Source organism: Esox lucius, chromosome 11, assembly GCF_011004845.1.
Source record: "Esox lucius isolate fEsoLuc1 chromosome 11, fEsoLuc1.pri, whole genome shotgun sequence".
Taxonomy (NCBI): Eukaryota; Metazoa; Chordata; class Actinopteri; order Esociformes; family Esocidae; genus Esox; species Esox lucius.
The window spans coordinates 27185018-27199487 of record NC_047579.1 but is presented as its reverse complement, the minus strand read 5'-3'; the positions used below and the strand labels follow the sequence as shown (position 1 = coordinate 27199487).

Sequence of the window (14470 nt, the reverse complement as noted above, 5' to 3'; positions counted from 1 at the left end):
CTCCAAACAGATGGGAGAAAGAAGTTGGAGGTGTGGTCAGGCTGGATGCACAGTTTGCCCAACGACAGAGGTTGTTTGGTTCCTTCCTAGCCGAATGTAGCTGGCTAACTAGCTAGCTAGCTAGCTAGCGTTCTTAAGTTGGCTAGCCTGCAGCAGCATCGGTTGTAGGTACAGTAGACAGCATGGACTTTCAAAACTCAGGGAATCAAGCACAATGTCACTATGAAACCTCACTACATTCACAACACAGAAACCCTTTCTTTATAGCTAAGCTATAAATTAGAGGTGAGTATTATGTGTGAACATAGTTATACCTTGTGTTACGATATTTTGGCAGCTATATAAGCTAGCTGGTCGACAGCGGCAACGAGTACAGTGCTTTAGCGAGCTATTGTCTGGAAATTATAGCTAATAATATTGTAGTGACATGCGAATCCAAATGTCTTGTTTCTGTTTTAGCTTTTTTGTACTCCCAGAACTTATTTAATATATGCTAGTCTACCATTTGTTATCGAAATCCGTATTTATTTGCATTAGGGGACTAGAGAAATGATATGTTTGAGTATATTATGACGTTTATCTGGCTAAGTTAGTCCACAACAAAATGGTTGGTTCGCGTTTTTATCGTTAATGACATGTTGATGAGTATGTAATTGCAAATATGAGATTATTTACAGTACCGGTAAAGTTACTACGGTTCGGTACAGTAACCTGTACTACACATGCTGCTATTGGCTTTTGTAGGTGGATGTTGCTTATATAATGAAGAATGGAAATAGATTTGTTTTTGTCATCTAGCATTGGTAGTAATTTCACGATAAAATACTTCGAACAGACCGAAGATATGTCCAGAGTTAGGGAATTTTCAGCCGCGGTCAGCAGTAGTAGGGAGATGATACTAGCCGAATGGATTGGAACGCGACCGTGTTTTTTTGTTCTGGTGTCTGCAGTGCTTGAGTACGTTCGAGTTTCTGCATCAGACCGCTAACCTCCCATCAAGGAATCCGCAGGAAATGTTGATGCCTCCGCTTAAGCAATCAACGTCCAATTTAAAATATATTCCATTTACAGTGACATGGTAGAGTTCAGAGAGAGGGAAAGGTTCTCTTACTTTCTAGACATTTTCCGCGTTTAAACCCTGCTCGTTTCTGTGTTGGATTTGGTATGTCTTATATGGATATAGCAGTTATCTAGGTACCAGGTGTTATTTTAGCAGTGAAATGTTGTTGGCGTGAGGTTTGAAAACTGGGTGTAGAAGCACAGGGGAGACTGGTCATGCCCAGAACTGATACGCTATCTTAGTGTGTCATGCTCTCTGTTTACAACCCCTCCTATCCTAATTCACATGAATGAAAGCTTCTCTATGTTCTGTCACATCGTTACAATATCTCTGTGAAGTAGACACATGATTAACAACGTGGATTGTCCTTGCCTTGAGACAGTTTGTTCTTAGAAATCATGCACATTTTGTAGGAGAATAGCCTAGCTCCGATCAGATGCTGTCGTTGCTTTTATTAGTCTGCAGAATAAAGAACCTAAACGCTGGTCTGACCTAGCGACCCCATCACCATTGAACACCTTGACACCCCACACTGTAACAACCTTGTTTACTTTACATAATACGCAAACGTGATCAGACAAGAGAAAAGAAGGTAACAATATAATCTAAGATGGTAAATGTGACTTTTGTTGTTAAAACAGATGTTATCTGTGTCTCCCTGTGTCTGCCAGTCTCAGGTCATCAGAATGGGGGAGCGGGCTGTTAGCCCCTCAGCTGGGATCACTCCGGTGCAGCAGATGCTGGCCTCCGGCACTGGGGCCCTACTCACATCTGTTTTTGGTAAGATCAGTGGAGGGGCAGAGACGTGTTGATGCAGAGGGGCCCATCAACAGATTGTGGGTTTTGGTGTGAGCTATGATGGTGGATCTCATGTTGTGGGGCTGCTTTGCTTCCGAGGGCCACAGGAACCTGGTTAGAATACATGGACTGTCAAGTATCAGACAGTATTGGACCAAAACTGAAACTGTGTCGTCGTTAAATCTTCCAGCTGCACAATCTCCCCAAATATTCCCCCATATCCATACAAATGTCTCACTGAGCACAGAATAAAGCTTTTCCAGTGGCCGTCCCAGTCTCGTGATCGAAACTTAATTGAAAACCTGTGGGGTGTGCTGAAGAGCAGAGACCATAAACAATGACTAAAGCATTCTGAAGATATTATTAATTATGTCACATGGATGGGGTTCAAACTTAATTATGGACTACAGCTGTGTTTTCTACCAATTATGTTGTTGGTTGAACAAGCCTGCTGTCTAATTATCTTGGCCTTTATGGTTCTCTAATTGTTCATTCCTACTAGTGGCCGGTGGATATTGTTGTCTTTGTCGCAACAATTTCCTTTCAGCCTCAACATTGCAGGATCGTGAGGTTGGGTTGAGAAATATTCTCTGGGTTGGTAATGAATATTGACTCAGGGGAGCCAAACCTCCTTGTCAAATTGTGGGGTCTATTACCAACCCCAAATTGGTGTTGGTCGTAGTTTTCACAGATTCATGGGAGCTTGCTAGCTAGTCTTTTTTTCCCTTGTATATTAGTGTTTGCTTTGGAAGATTGAAAATCTCTAATATTGCTATGAATCCCAATAATTGGTGTTTGCTTACAATTAGCATATGTAGAAGATTGACAATTATTTCATTATTTCATTCCTACAATGACATTATTCCTAGGTCTACAATTACATCATTTTTGTCTGCTTTACGAAGGGAGCAAAGATTGAAGACTGAAGGGCACTGTACACACCCACACGGTCCTAGATCATGTATGCACATGCTCCCCATTTGACGACCCCCATGTTATGTATAATTGAATCAGTATTATTGAATCTCCCTCTCACAGTCACACCGCTGGACGTTGTGAAGATAAGACTTCAGGCCCAGCAAACAACATTCTATCAAGGTAGAAAACTAACGACCAACATGCACTGCTTCTACTAATGCCTGCCTATTGGTTCTTACTCCTGGCTGTCGCTTAAGTATTAAATCTCCCCCCCAACCACCCGAGAACTCCGCTGTCTTATCTTAGAATACATTGTGAGCGTTAAGACTTCATTTATCCTCTTGCTAGAGTTAAGGGGGTTTTGAAGTCCTAATGTGTCTTCAGTGTAAACCTTTTTAAAGCCATGTGAGGCTATGTGTAGTGTATGAGGTATGCATGCTTCACCTTTGCCTCTCTGTTCAAATACTTAAGTTGCGTGTCGTTAGTGGTCTTCTTTTTCCCTGTTTCGATCTCTTTGCTTTGTTTCCTAGCTTTAGCTGCTGAATCTGCTTCATGGAGTGGTGTAATCCGCCCCTCTAAATGTGAGTATCATCTGCCGGCATCACTCACTGCATGCCAAGACTTTGCCCAGTCTGTCACAACCCTTAATGGCACTGCTATGCAAATAAGGCCTACTTACAAACTTGGTCTTTTAACAATTGATTGCAATACAGTACCCTGCACACTTTGATTTTGAAGTCCATACAAGTTTTCTGAACCACCAATCTTTGGCTGTAATCTTTGTACATTTTTGCAAGTGTTCTTGGGTATGACTAGCAGCTTCCCACTCCTGTATTTGGGGAGTGTCTCCCATTATTCTCTGCAGATCCTCTCAAGCTTTGTTAGGTTGGATGGGGAACGTTGCTGCACGGCCATGTTCGGGTCTCTACAGAGATGTTAGATTGAGTTCATGTCTGGGCTCTGGGTGGGCCACCCAAGGACATTAGCAGACTTGTCCCTAAGCCAGTCCTGCATTGTCTTAGCTGTACTCAGACCTTTATCGCGGTCTAAATGATCTGGTGCTGGTTTTCATCAAGGATCTGAGGCTGCAAACAAATGTCCTTACAGCAGTGTAGGAATGGTATTGGCCCGGTGATGAGGGGTGATGGTTTCCTCCAGACATGAGGCATGACATTCAGTCTCGGTTTCATCAGGCCAGAGAATCTTGTTCTTATGGTCTGATGTTTGTTTAGTTGCCTGTCGCCAAACTCCAAATGGGCTGTCATGTGCTTTTTACTGACGAGTGACCTCCATCTGTTCATTACCACCTAGGCCTGATTGGTGGAGTGCGACAGAGATGGTTTTCCTTCTGGAAGGTTCTCCCATCTCCAGAAAGGAACTTTGGAGCTCTGTCATAGTGACTGTCAGGTTCTTGGTCACCCGCCTGCCCAAGGCCCTTCTCCCCGAATTGTTTAGTTTGGCCGGGCGGCCAGCTCAAGGAAGAGTGTCTGTGGTTACAAACTTCTTCCATTTAAGGTTAATGGAGGTCACTGTGTTCTAGGGGACCCACAGTACATTGGTTTTATTGACTGGTGTGCCTGGCCAAATCATGTCCAGTCATTACATTTTCCAAAGGTGCATCAAATTGTGGAAACATTCATTGCTGCAGTGGTATTGAATTGTGCCTTTATGAACTCCAAATAAATTACACAGTAAGAACTTAGTAACTAACACATGACCATGTAAATGATTTGGTCTGTTGTGTACAATAAAGCACATTATACAGTATAGTTCCAGAGGAGCCAGTTAGTTTGTAGATTTCTCCTAAAAAAAATTGTTTGCCTTGTCCTTGTATCAATCATTTGCCAGTATCTAAAAATAACCCAAAACCAATCCTCTGTCAGAGTAGCCTTTGTGGTTCTGTCCCTGGCCTGTCTGCTTGGCCTTTACCTCATATTATTAATAACATGGGCACCTTAGCGACCTGTCAACATATGCTTTGAACGAGAACAGACCAATTACATTGTGCTGCTCATATTCATCGCCTTTCTTTTTTTCTCTACACATCTAACTTTAAACAAATCCTTTAAAATAATTATAATCTAGACTGAAATGGAGCATCTTGTGTGATACAATAACATATTAGCCAGTAAACGTATATTCTGCTGGCTCTCTGTGGATTTTTCTCTCAGGGAAGTGTTTCCTGTATTGTAATGGCCTGATGGACCACATCTATGTATGTCAGAATGGGGCCAGCTGCACTAGCTGGTACAAAACACCAACCCACTTCAGTGGCACCCTGGTAAGAGCCTCAAAACCCTCTCTTACACCCGCTAACACAGCACACACGTCACCCAGGCCTATTCAGTCTGTCAATAGGAACCAAACTGGAAAGGACTGGAATTTGTGAGATATAAAACTTAAACACATGATTGGGCTCTCTGGTAGTCCCAGATGTTTGTGTTTTTATTAAAACTCATCTAAAATTCCCAGTGACAAACAAAGTGTGGTGTTAATGATTTCCCAGGATGCTTTTGTGAAGATTACACGCCATGAGGGTGTCAAGTCACTGTGGAGCGGGCTGCCTCCCACACTGTGAGTTCCCTGGGCTGCGGTCTGTCGTAGCAGCATGAAAATCAAGGAAGCTAACAGAACTAGTGCTACTGGTACTAATGCAGGTGTGTGTGTGTGTGTGTGTGTGTGTGTGTGTGTGTGTCGTGCGCGTGCAGGGTAATGGCAGTGCCTGCTACAGTCATATACTTCACTTGCTACGACCAGCTCCGGGACGGACTGCGCTACGGAATGGGTTTCCAAGGCAGCCACATCCCTCTGGTGGCTGGGGGCCTCGCTCGACGTAAGGCTCCGTGTCTGGCCGTTATCCGCGCCATCGTACGTGACCGCTACACTTATCGCGTCCATCCCGTCTAACGCCTGCCCGTCTGCCCGGTGCTGTTTCAGTGGGAGCGGTCAGTGTGATCAGCCCGTTGGAGCTGGTGCGTACCAAGATGCAGTCCCAGAAGTTGACCTACGGCGAGCTGAGCGTGTGCATCCGGTCCTCGGTGGCCCAGGACGGCTGGCTGTCCCTGTGGAGGGGCTGGGGGCCCACCGTCCTCCGAGATGTCCCCTTCTCAGGTGAGACGTGACCTCTGTCCACTCGGTTGACGTCACCCAACCGCCCCCAACCCACCGCGGGGATGTCACGGTTTGTTAGGACCTAGCTGGAGTGGTTGGAGGCAACAGAGTTACCCAATGAATGCAGCCTGTGTGGATGAATAATAAATGCTAGGCTTAGAGTGACACGGTTTCTCAGTGACCTGGCCACTTCAATTGTTTCTGTTTGTTGTTTTCTGTTTGTGTAGCCTTGTACTGGTTCAACTATGAGCTGGTGAAGGCCCGTCTATGCGAGCAGCACAGTGTCTCTCAGGCCACCTTCTCCATCAGCTTCACGGCAGGGGCCATCTCTGGAGCTGTAAGTATCTCATCAACACGTCGGCTGGGAGTTTATGCGGACCCAATGAGCTCAGGCTCCCTGAAAACAATACATCTGAAGCATACAGTACATCGTCTTATAGACTGAGTAGTTTAGGTGGTGGATAGTGTGATAGGTATGTTTTAAGTTTGACTGTTGTTTGTGAGCAAAGTCGACCTGAAGTGTGTGGGGTATTTTTGTAGTTAGATCAAACCTGTTCAAACATTGTTCACAGACGCTGAAATCACATGGCTGTTTATTTAGGTGTGTGTGTGTAGTTTGCGTACAGGTCAATTTGAGGGGAAAATGCAACAGCACACAGCTACCTCCTGGAGATGGTTCAGTTACTGTGGGAGAGTATTTTTGTTAATCATTGTGGTGTGTAGTTGATTTTGGCATACCCAATGTTTTGATTGTCACTGATCAATGTTTTTTCCCCTTCTTTTTCTGCCTGACTTTGGCCAGATTTAACTGTGTTGACAGGTCTTTATTTCATGCGGCAAAGCCTAGAATAAAGACTAGACAATGGCAGCTGTATTCTATATTCACAAGCATTGCAAACAAACACACCTTTCTAGTAAGAAAGTAAAATATGTGACTATATAAAAACCTGCATAGTCATTGTACCAGTTCTAATCCAAAGGGCTGGAATACAGCGAAAAAAATATTAACTGTATGTGTTCTTTATATATATATCAGTTACATTAGCCTGCCTCTAAAAACAGAATACTAAACTAACACTTGGCCCCGGATAGGCCTGTTATCTGATAGTGCACTCTTTCTCCCACATTGCTTTCTGGGGATTCTGCATTTCAAGGACACAATTCAAGGACATAGACTCTTCAAGTTTGGCCGGGCAGCCAAACTTGAATAAACATGCTAGTTGATACATTTTTATGTGTCAAAGGAGTATTTTCTGTGATCGTTTTGCTTGTTTTCCCAACATCATCTCTTTAAACCCTAGACAATGTGCGCACATGTGTGCGAAGCCCAGGAGGGTGACTGTTTCTAATAAACTGGCCTGGAAGAGATGCTCATACCACACACAGTCACGTGTTTTTCCTGTTTTACCCGTCTTGTTCCATCTCTCAACCCCTGGTGTACCAATCAACAGTACCTCATAGCTGATTTTAATTTCCCACTGTATTGCTTATGGATTAGTTGTCTTGTTCTCCAGGTGGCTGCCATCTTGACCCTACCGTTTGACGTGGTGAAGACACGGAGACAGATCCAACTGGGGGAGATGGAGACACTGGGAAGTGAGTGGCCACAGGGCCTTATGGACCCTTATGGACCCTTATGGGCCCTTATGGACCCTTATGGACCCTTATGGGCCCTTATGGACCCTTATGGACCCTTATGGGCCCTTATGGACCCTTATGGACCCTTATGGGCCTTATGGACCCTTATGGACCCTTATGGGCCCTTATGGACCCTTATGGGCCTTATGGACCCTTATGTCTTCACGTCCATTCCAAATGAGTTTCTCTCTCTTTTTGTGCGTAGGTCTATCCACTTAGCCTTTCTCTGTCCTTTTTCCTTCTAGCGTCTGCAAAGAAGACCACATCTACCTGGTACATCATGAGGGGAATCTGGGGTGAATTGGGCTACAGGGGGCTATTTGCAGGCAAGTCCAGAAAGTTACATAAAACACAGGCTGTGGCAACGCAACCATATTTTTAAGGATTTTTACTCTGCCGGACTAAGAAATATGGAGATTCCCAGTGCATCTGGCATGGGTCTCTTTGGACCTCGCCCTACCAGGAAACAGGCTATATTGGCAAATGGTGCCTGTTTAATAAACCTTTGTATTATCAAAGCTGCATCAATCTTTTCAAGACTCCATCATGATCAAGAGTATTCTATATATCGAACATAATAGCGTAGTGAAACCTTAACGTTAAATGTAGGTAATTTTGCAGAAATTGACCCAGCTTTGAAATAACTTATTAAACATGCACTCTTAGCCACAGTGTCCTGATTAGAGACATAGAACATGTGCATATGCTTTGGGGAGCTCTGGATATTTTGGTGTGGCAAAGTAAAGATCTTGTAAACATTGTATCCACAGACATTTTTCTTAATCGCTGTTACAGTGTAACGACTTGATTGAATAAAATGGTCTCTGTGCCTTTGTTAGGTTTCCTACCGAGGGTGATCAAAGTGGCCCCGGCCTGCGCTGTCATGATCAGCACCTACGAATTTGGGAAAACCTTCTTCCAGAAGATGAACCTTGACCGGGCGCAACGGGCTTGCTGAGAAGATGTTTGTGTAGACCAGCAGGATTTGCTGCCTTCCACTGATGCTCAGTGGGATGTAGACATTTACCACTACGCGCACACACACACACACACACACACACACACTGTGAAAGACTGCTCTGATAAAGATGTGGCACTGAAAAGCTTAAGCTTGAACTCTTTCTCAATTGAGACCAAGTGAATGGAATGTTTTTTTTTGTCTGATTTATGGGAGGCTGTAAACAATGTCACATAAGTATCTATTGGTAATGCTCACAGTGAAAAATGGTGTCCTTTGACAATTTGAAACTCTTGGATGCTGATATCTGAAGGATGCAACTTGAGACAAGAATCTGAGCAATGATGTCATTACCTGTCTGGTTGAACAACGTAAGGACAATGTTGAGACAAACCTCCATGCCGGATGGGAATTATTCCACAGCATACTAACATGTCATTGGCCACCATATGGAACAAAGCAAAATTATGACTGACTTTGTCTTAAGACTTCGGCATGCTTTCCCTGCTCGCTAAAAGATTTGTTCAACTTTGCAGCCCCCTGCTGTTTATGCCAGGGAGTACACTTTCAATGATGTTCCTAAACTGTGTGCACAGGCTGAAGTCCCCATGTCCAAATTAGAGCAAAGACCCTTTCAATCTCTCAGTTCATTTGCATACGTGGATGTGACGGATGTCCTTCAAGTGAACTTGTGATTGGAGTCAGGGGTCACAAATGGAACTTATGTTCCAGTATAACTTAAGATTGTTTGAAATGTTCCCCTGTTGATGTGATAATTGTGCATTGTGGACAATTTCAACTTGACCAGTGTACAGCCACGTAATAGCAAGGTTGGAAGGCATACCAACACGAATAGATAACTTAACTCAGTGTAGATTCTGCGGTAAGTGCCTAGCCTTTTGGGGATTAGCCCCAAGGGAATTTTATGTTTAAAGACTTCTCATGTTCACTCAGAAAAATATGATTTGGTCCATAGTAATCAATTTAGTCAAGACCTTCCCTTCACATGCTAGCCTATAACAAATGCATGGCTAAACTAGGGAGTGGATAGATCTGAAATGGCATGTCTATATATCTTATCTGACCAGTTGTCATGGATGGTATAACTTTAACTGAAGAACACAAAACAGGAAGTTCTCAACATGGTAGGTGACTCCGCTAGGTAGGTGACCATGGAGTGTTCCCTGGGGAGAGAACTGGGTAAAATGACAAACTGCATTTATACAAGCAACCCAATTCTTATTTTTTTTCACTAATTTAAATTTTCATCAGGAGATACCTTTTTTTTTATTTTTTATTATTGAATGTATGTAAGTTCTGGTAATGCGTTTCAGTGCTGGAGTATGAGTTAAAATAATTATTTGAATATTGTTTTTGTGTTTTATTTTACATTTTTAGATGTTTTAACTAAGCTACAGAAGTAAGGATTGTTTATTTACAATACTTCATTTTTGTGTTATTCTTTCTGGTTTACTGTACATTTATGTATGGAATGAATGTTGTATGTGCTCTGATCAGTTTACTTTTTCTAAATTCAAGGATAGAAATCCTTTCACAGAATGCTTCAGAATGATGGACACTTGTAAAAATTAAAAAGGCCTTGGCCAATTAAGAAAAGTTCTCTATTTCTTTCACCGTTGCACAAGCTACAATTAGAGAAGAATAAGTGATATAACTGTATAGACTATTGTATAGTCACAAAGACAGGGTTTCAGATGTCCCACTGGATGTACAAACCTGGATCATCAGTTTTTCGGTTCATTTCCATTCTCTACGAGGAGAAGACACGCAGTGGCCTGGCAGTGGAAGCCTATTGAGCAAGATATAGCTAGGCTGACATTTTGCAGATTTTGTTGTTGATTAAACATCTGATGTTAGTAGATTATCCTGTTCCTGAGAGTAGAATGTGTTTTTAGATGTTACTCATTTTTTATATTATATATATATATATATATATATTTATTATATTTTTTTATTTGGCAAATGGTGAAAATTAGTTGTGTTATGCACCAAGATTATACAACTGGGTCTCACTAGCTTAAGTTTTGTCTTCGTTATGGATAACAGGGAGAGGGGAGGCCAAGTTTTTGCTAGTTCTAGGGCGACATCACATGGTTACACAGAGTATTAAAGGGAGGCGGTGCTTGTTGGCAAGGTTAATCACGTGATAGATCACGTCCTATAAATAATGAATGTGCCCGTTCGTAGAGCCTCTTTCAATCGGCTCGGAGACAAGATGGTGAGTTGTAGTTAGCTTGTCTAGACCATAGTCGGAGTTCAATCCATTAGATATCTTCGCAATCGTTGTATTTTCCCCGAGTAACGGGCTATGGTGATATGTAGGCATGGTTGATTAATTAAGTTTTATCATAAAGGTTATGATTTTACGCCTGTTTCCAACTTAAAGAATGAAATCAGTAGTCGACGTGCAAGTTTAAAATGGCTGCCTCTCTTGGGCCTGGCTAACAACCTGTTATTACCACAATGTCTGGTGTTATCGTTTACTAGACTGTATTTTATAATACTTAAATGCTAATTTATGGAGTAGATGTGCTTATTCCTGTTTAACCTTTACCAAGAAAAGCCCGATTGAGTTAACTTGCTGGATGACATGCTGTCAGTCATGACTAAGCGTCAGCTAGCATCGTCTCCCAGAGTAACTTTTAATGCGCTGCTTACTTCAAATGTGATTAATTAGTTGCTACGTGTGTTAATATGTTGGATATGAGTGATGATTCCCTCGACGGGCGGACAGAAAGGGTGGCCTCGTGTTGCTCATGTTGAACGTCGAGTTCTGACGTATCTTTGCTCTAGTGCCTTTAGGCTATTTGGCTATGAATCGAGACAACATGCTAAAATCAACTTATGTTTTCAGTCCCACCGTAAGTTTTCTGCACCCCGCCACGGCTCGTTGGGCTTTCTGCCCCGCAAGAGGAGCAAACGTCACCGTGGTAAAGTGAAGAGCTTCCCCAAGGATGACCCCACCAAGCCAGTGCACCTGACCGCCTTCCTGGGCTACAAGGCTGGCATGACCCACATTGTGCGTGAGGTTGACAGACCTGGTTCAAGTGAGTGTTTAGGGGACATCATTTATTTGTAAAAAAAGTAATTGACAATTTTACTTCTGACCCCCTCCTGCCTGTGATGATCCCCTCGACGGGCGGACATATTGGGTCTAACCCTTGCTGAATGTCGAGTACTGAGCGCAGTCAATGAACATTCAATTAGCCACTATCAGCAACTTTAAACTGTACTGAATTGAACTGACCGCCTCATGTTCTCTGCAGAGGTGAATAAGAAGGAAGTGGTTGAAGCGGTGACTATTGTGGAGACTCCTCCCATGGTCGTGGTTGGCGTTGTCGGCTATGTCGAGACCCCTCGCGGCCTGCGCTCTTTCAAGACCATCTTTGCCGAGCACGTCAGTGACGAGTGCAAGCGTCGCTTCTACAAGAACTGGTGAGTCACTTCACACGTGAACAGTAATTCAACAACTCCTTGTGTCAGCTAAATGTGTATTTAGATGAGGCTTGAAGCGTTGTTGCTGCTCAGTGTAACATGTTGTTGGGTTTCTACTGAGTCAGTCTAACATCCGGTGCCCCCCCTGGTGACAGCTCCGCTCAGGTGCCCTGTGCCCTGATGAGCTCCGGGCTCCTCTGGTCGGTGGAAAGTGCTTCTTAGAAACCGTGCCATGAGCCGAAAACCCCCTCCCGCTGAAGCTGTAACTGCCTGCCGCCCTTGTGACGGCCGGGCAAGCAGCCGAGGGCAGTGTTCTTCCGCTGGCCCCCCCCGCCCGGGGGGGTTATGAAGGACCTGCGCCAACCTTTGTGTGCCTCTGTTGCGCTGGGTTCTCTCAGGTACAAGTCCAAGAAGAAGGCCTTCACCAAGTACTGCAAGAAGTGGCAGGATGACGAGGGCAAGAAGCAGCTGGAGAAGGACTTTGCCTCCATGAAGAAGTACTGCCAGGTCATCCGCATCCTGGCCCACACGCAGGTGAGAAACACGGGAGAGTGCCCTGTAGTTGTGCCGTATTGCACTTTCTGAATGTGTGTCGGTGACGAGACCACGGAACACCGCGCCAGGCATGGCGCCCGACACCCAATGAGGATATATTCCAGCTGCCTTCCTTCTGAGACCACACTTCCCTACTAGTCTTAAAACTGTTTTGCTGACTAGTTGAGGTGCACATCCTATACTGGGCCTTGGCCGTAGCAATGTAACTTACCCTCCTCCCCTCTCCAGATGAGGCTGCTGCCCCTGAGGCAGAAGAAGTCCCACCTGATGGAGGTGCAGCTGAACGGAGGTACCATTGCCGACAAAGTGGACTGGGCCCGTGAGAAGCTGGAGCAGTCGGTCCCCATCACCACAGTGTTCACCCAGGATGAGATGATCGACGTTATCGGGGTCACCAAGGGTCATGGCTACAAGGGTAAGTGTCCTGAAGCGCCGTGCTTGTCTATGACGAGACCACGGAACACTGCGTCAGGCATGACGTCCGACACGCATGAGGATACCTTCCATGCTGCCTTCCTTCTGAGACAACCCCTCTAATGACAATGTCCTCGACCAATCATAATTCTCATAATGTACTCGACCGGAACTAAACCCTTATGCTCCCCCCCCCCCCCTTCAGGTGTCACCAGCCGTTGGCACACAAAGAAGCTCCCCCGTAAGACCCATCGTGGTCTGCGGAAGGTGGCCTGTATTGGCGCATGGCATCCTGCCCGTGTGGCGTTCTCCGTGGCCCGCGCCGGTCAGAAGGGATACCACCACCGCACGGAGATCAACAAGAAGATCTACAAGATTGGCCAGGGCTACCACACCAAGGACGGCAAGCTGGTGAGGAACAACGCTGCCACGGAGTACGATCTGTCCAACAAGAGCATCAACCCCCTGGGTGGGTTTGTCCACTACGGAGAGGTGACCAATGACTTCGTCATGCTGAAGGGCTGCACTATTGGGACCAAGAAGAGGGTGCTCACCCTGCGTAAGGTGAGGATACTGTTACACCTGTGGACCCTTGGTGTTGTCTAACATCTACAGTTTCCAGTTTGCTTGGGTGCTTTAATGAATTCATTCAGTTTAATGTGTCATGTTGATTGGACTCTGGTGTAATGCCTGATCTGACAACATTGTGTAGTGTTTAAAATGACTGGTGCATCGTTGTAAAATCTGTTTTGTCTTGTCAGTCGCTCTTGGTACAGACAAGCCGTCGTGCCCTGGAGAAGATCGACCTGAAGTTCATTGACACCACCTCCAAGTTTGGCCACGGCCGCTTCCAGACGGCAGAGGAGAAAAAGGCGTTCATGGTGCGTTTGTCATGCAATGTTTTTACGTTCAGTCTAGTCCTATCCGTCTTTGTGCATTGGGCTAGTAATGCTTGCTGGCTGTTGCCCTGATTAGACATGGTGGAGCTGTAGGGGTGTGCTGCGTGCAGTTAACTTACTGGCGTACGTTGTGCATCCAGCTTATCCCCTGAGGTTAAACCAGTCATACTGTAGTACCTCCTGACCAGTACTACACACTTGTGTTCAGTCTACACCCAGTGCACTTATCGTAACCTGGTTCACTCTTGGTATGAATTTGGGTTCCATTCAGGTGCTAGATCAAACTTCAGTGAGGCAGGGGAGCAGCATCGTTTTTTTGCGGTTCCCTGTTCACTCTCTGGGAACATGACCTCTAGAGCTGCTGATAGTCTATGGTTATTTATAGAACTTGGTGTTAGCATTGTTGCTGACCTACCTCACCTTTCTGTCTACAGGGACCCCTCAAGAAGGACCGCATTGCCAAGGAAGAGACTGCCTGAAGTCCCTGTCCTCCCGCTCTGTCTTTGGCGATATGAGTCCTCATACAGCCCTGCAGAGTTATTTAATAAAAAAAGACCAAACATTTTCTGCTTGGCTTTGTCTTTTTGTCCATGTGGGTTGACATGTCTGGATCAATGTGTAACCACCCAAGGACCTTTGCAGTGGGCTGTAAGCATGTAGTGT

General features: G+C 44.8%; 2 protein-coding genes and 3 non-coding genes across 6 annotated transcripts; all 5 read left to right on the top strand.

The window, feature by feature from the left end:
• Window positions 1–28: 28 nt before the first annotated feature.
• slc25a39 (solute carrier family 25 member 39) lies at window positions 29–9853 on the top strand. 2 transcript variants are annotated; one of them, XM_010868303.3, is made up of 12 exons: window positions 29–285; window positions 1732–1840; window positions 2897–2956; window positions 3307–3357; window positions 4948–5057; window positions 5283–5350; window positions 5485–5609; window positions 5714–5887; window positions 6115–6224; window positions 7402–7483; window positions 7771–7851; window positions 8365–9853. In XM_010868303.3, exons 2-12 carry the CDS (start codon window positions 1747–1749, stop codon window positions 8481–8483), a joined length of 1074 nt encoding a protein of 357 aa, XP_010866605.2. In that variant the 5' UTR covers window positions 29–285; window positions 1732–1746; the 3' UTR covers window positions 8484–9853. The 2 variants fall into 2 exon arrangements, with proteins under 2 accessions (XP_010866605.2, XP_019906662.2); XM_020051103.2 differs by lacking the exon at window positions 3307–3357.
• A 781-nt stretch (window positions 9854–10634) lies between these two features.
• rpl3 (ribosomal protein L3) lies at window positions 10635–14372 on the top strand. Its single transcript, XM_010868308.3, has 8 exons — window positions 10635–10722; window positions 11359–11551; window positions 11771–11939; window positions 12338–12473; window positions 12723–12909; window positions 13114–13472; window positions 13670–13789; window positions 14242–14372. Exons 1-8 carry the CDS (start codon window positions 10672–10674, stop codon window positions 14284–14286), a joined length of 1260 nt encoding a protein of 419 aa, XP_010866610.1. The 5' UTR covers window positions 10635–10671; the 3' UTR covers window positions 14287–14372.
• LOC114840448 lies at window positions 12527–12621 on the top strand. The gene has a single exon (XR_003782642.1). It is a non-coding gene; the product is annotated as a small nucleolar RNA U83B (small nucleolar RNA).
• Window positions 12931–13024, top strand: LOC114840449. The gene has a single exon (XR_003782643.1). It is a non-coding gene; the product is annotated as a small nucleolar RNA U83B (small nucleolar RNA).
• On the top strand, window positions 14026–14156 carry LOC114840442. The gene has a single exon (XR_003782636.1). It is a non-coding gene; the product is annotated as a small nucleolar RNA SNORA54 (small nucleolar RNA).
• Window positions 14373–14470: the final 98 nt, after the last annotated feature.

What these genes read in the sequence shown, in the direction of transcription:
- slc25a39 (XM_010868303.3), top strand. Translation starts at nt 1,747, where the DNA reads ATGGGGGAGCGGGCTGTTAGCCCCTCAGCTGGGATCACTCCGGTGCAG. An exon ending in TGTAATCCGCCCCTCTAAAT is followed by an intron (nt 3,358 to 4,947) that starts GTGAGTATCATC and finishes TTTTTCTCTCAG; the next exon opens with GGAAGTGTTTCCTGTATTGT. An exon ending in CAGGGGCCATCTCTGGAGCT is followed by an intron (nt 6,225 to 7,401) that starts GTAAGTATCTCA and finishes CTTGTTCTCCAG; the next exon opens with GTGGCTGCCATCTTGACCCT.
- rpl3 (XM_010868308.3), top strand. Translation starts at nt 10,672, where the DNA reads ATGAATGTGCCCGTTCGTAGAGCCTCTTTCAATCGGCTCGGAGACAAG. An exon ending in GGTTGACAGACCTGGTTCAA is followed by an intron (nt 11,552 to 11,770) that starts GTGAGTGTTTAG and finishes TGTTCTCTGCAG; the next exon opens with AGGTGAATAAGAAGGAAGTG. An exon ending in CAAGGGTCATGGCTACAAGG is followed by an intron (nt 12,910 to 13,113) that starts GTAAGTGTCCTG and finishes CCCCCCCTTCAG; the next exon opens with GTGTCACCAGCCGTTGGCAC.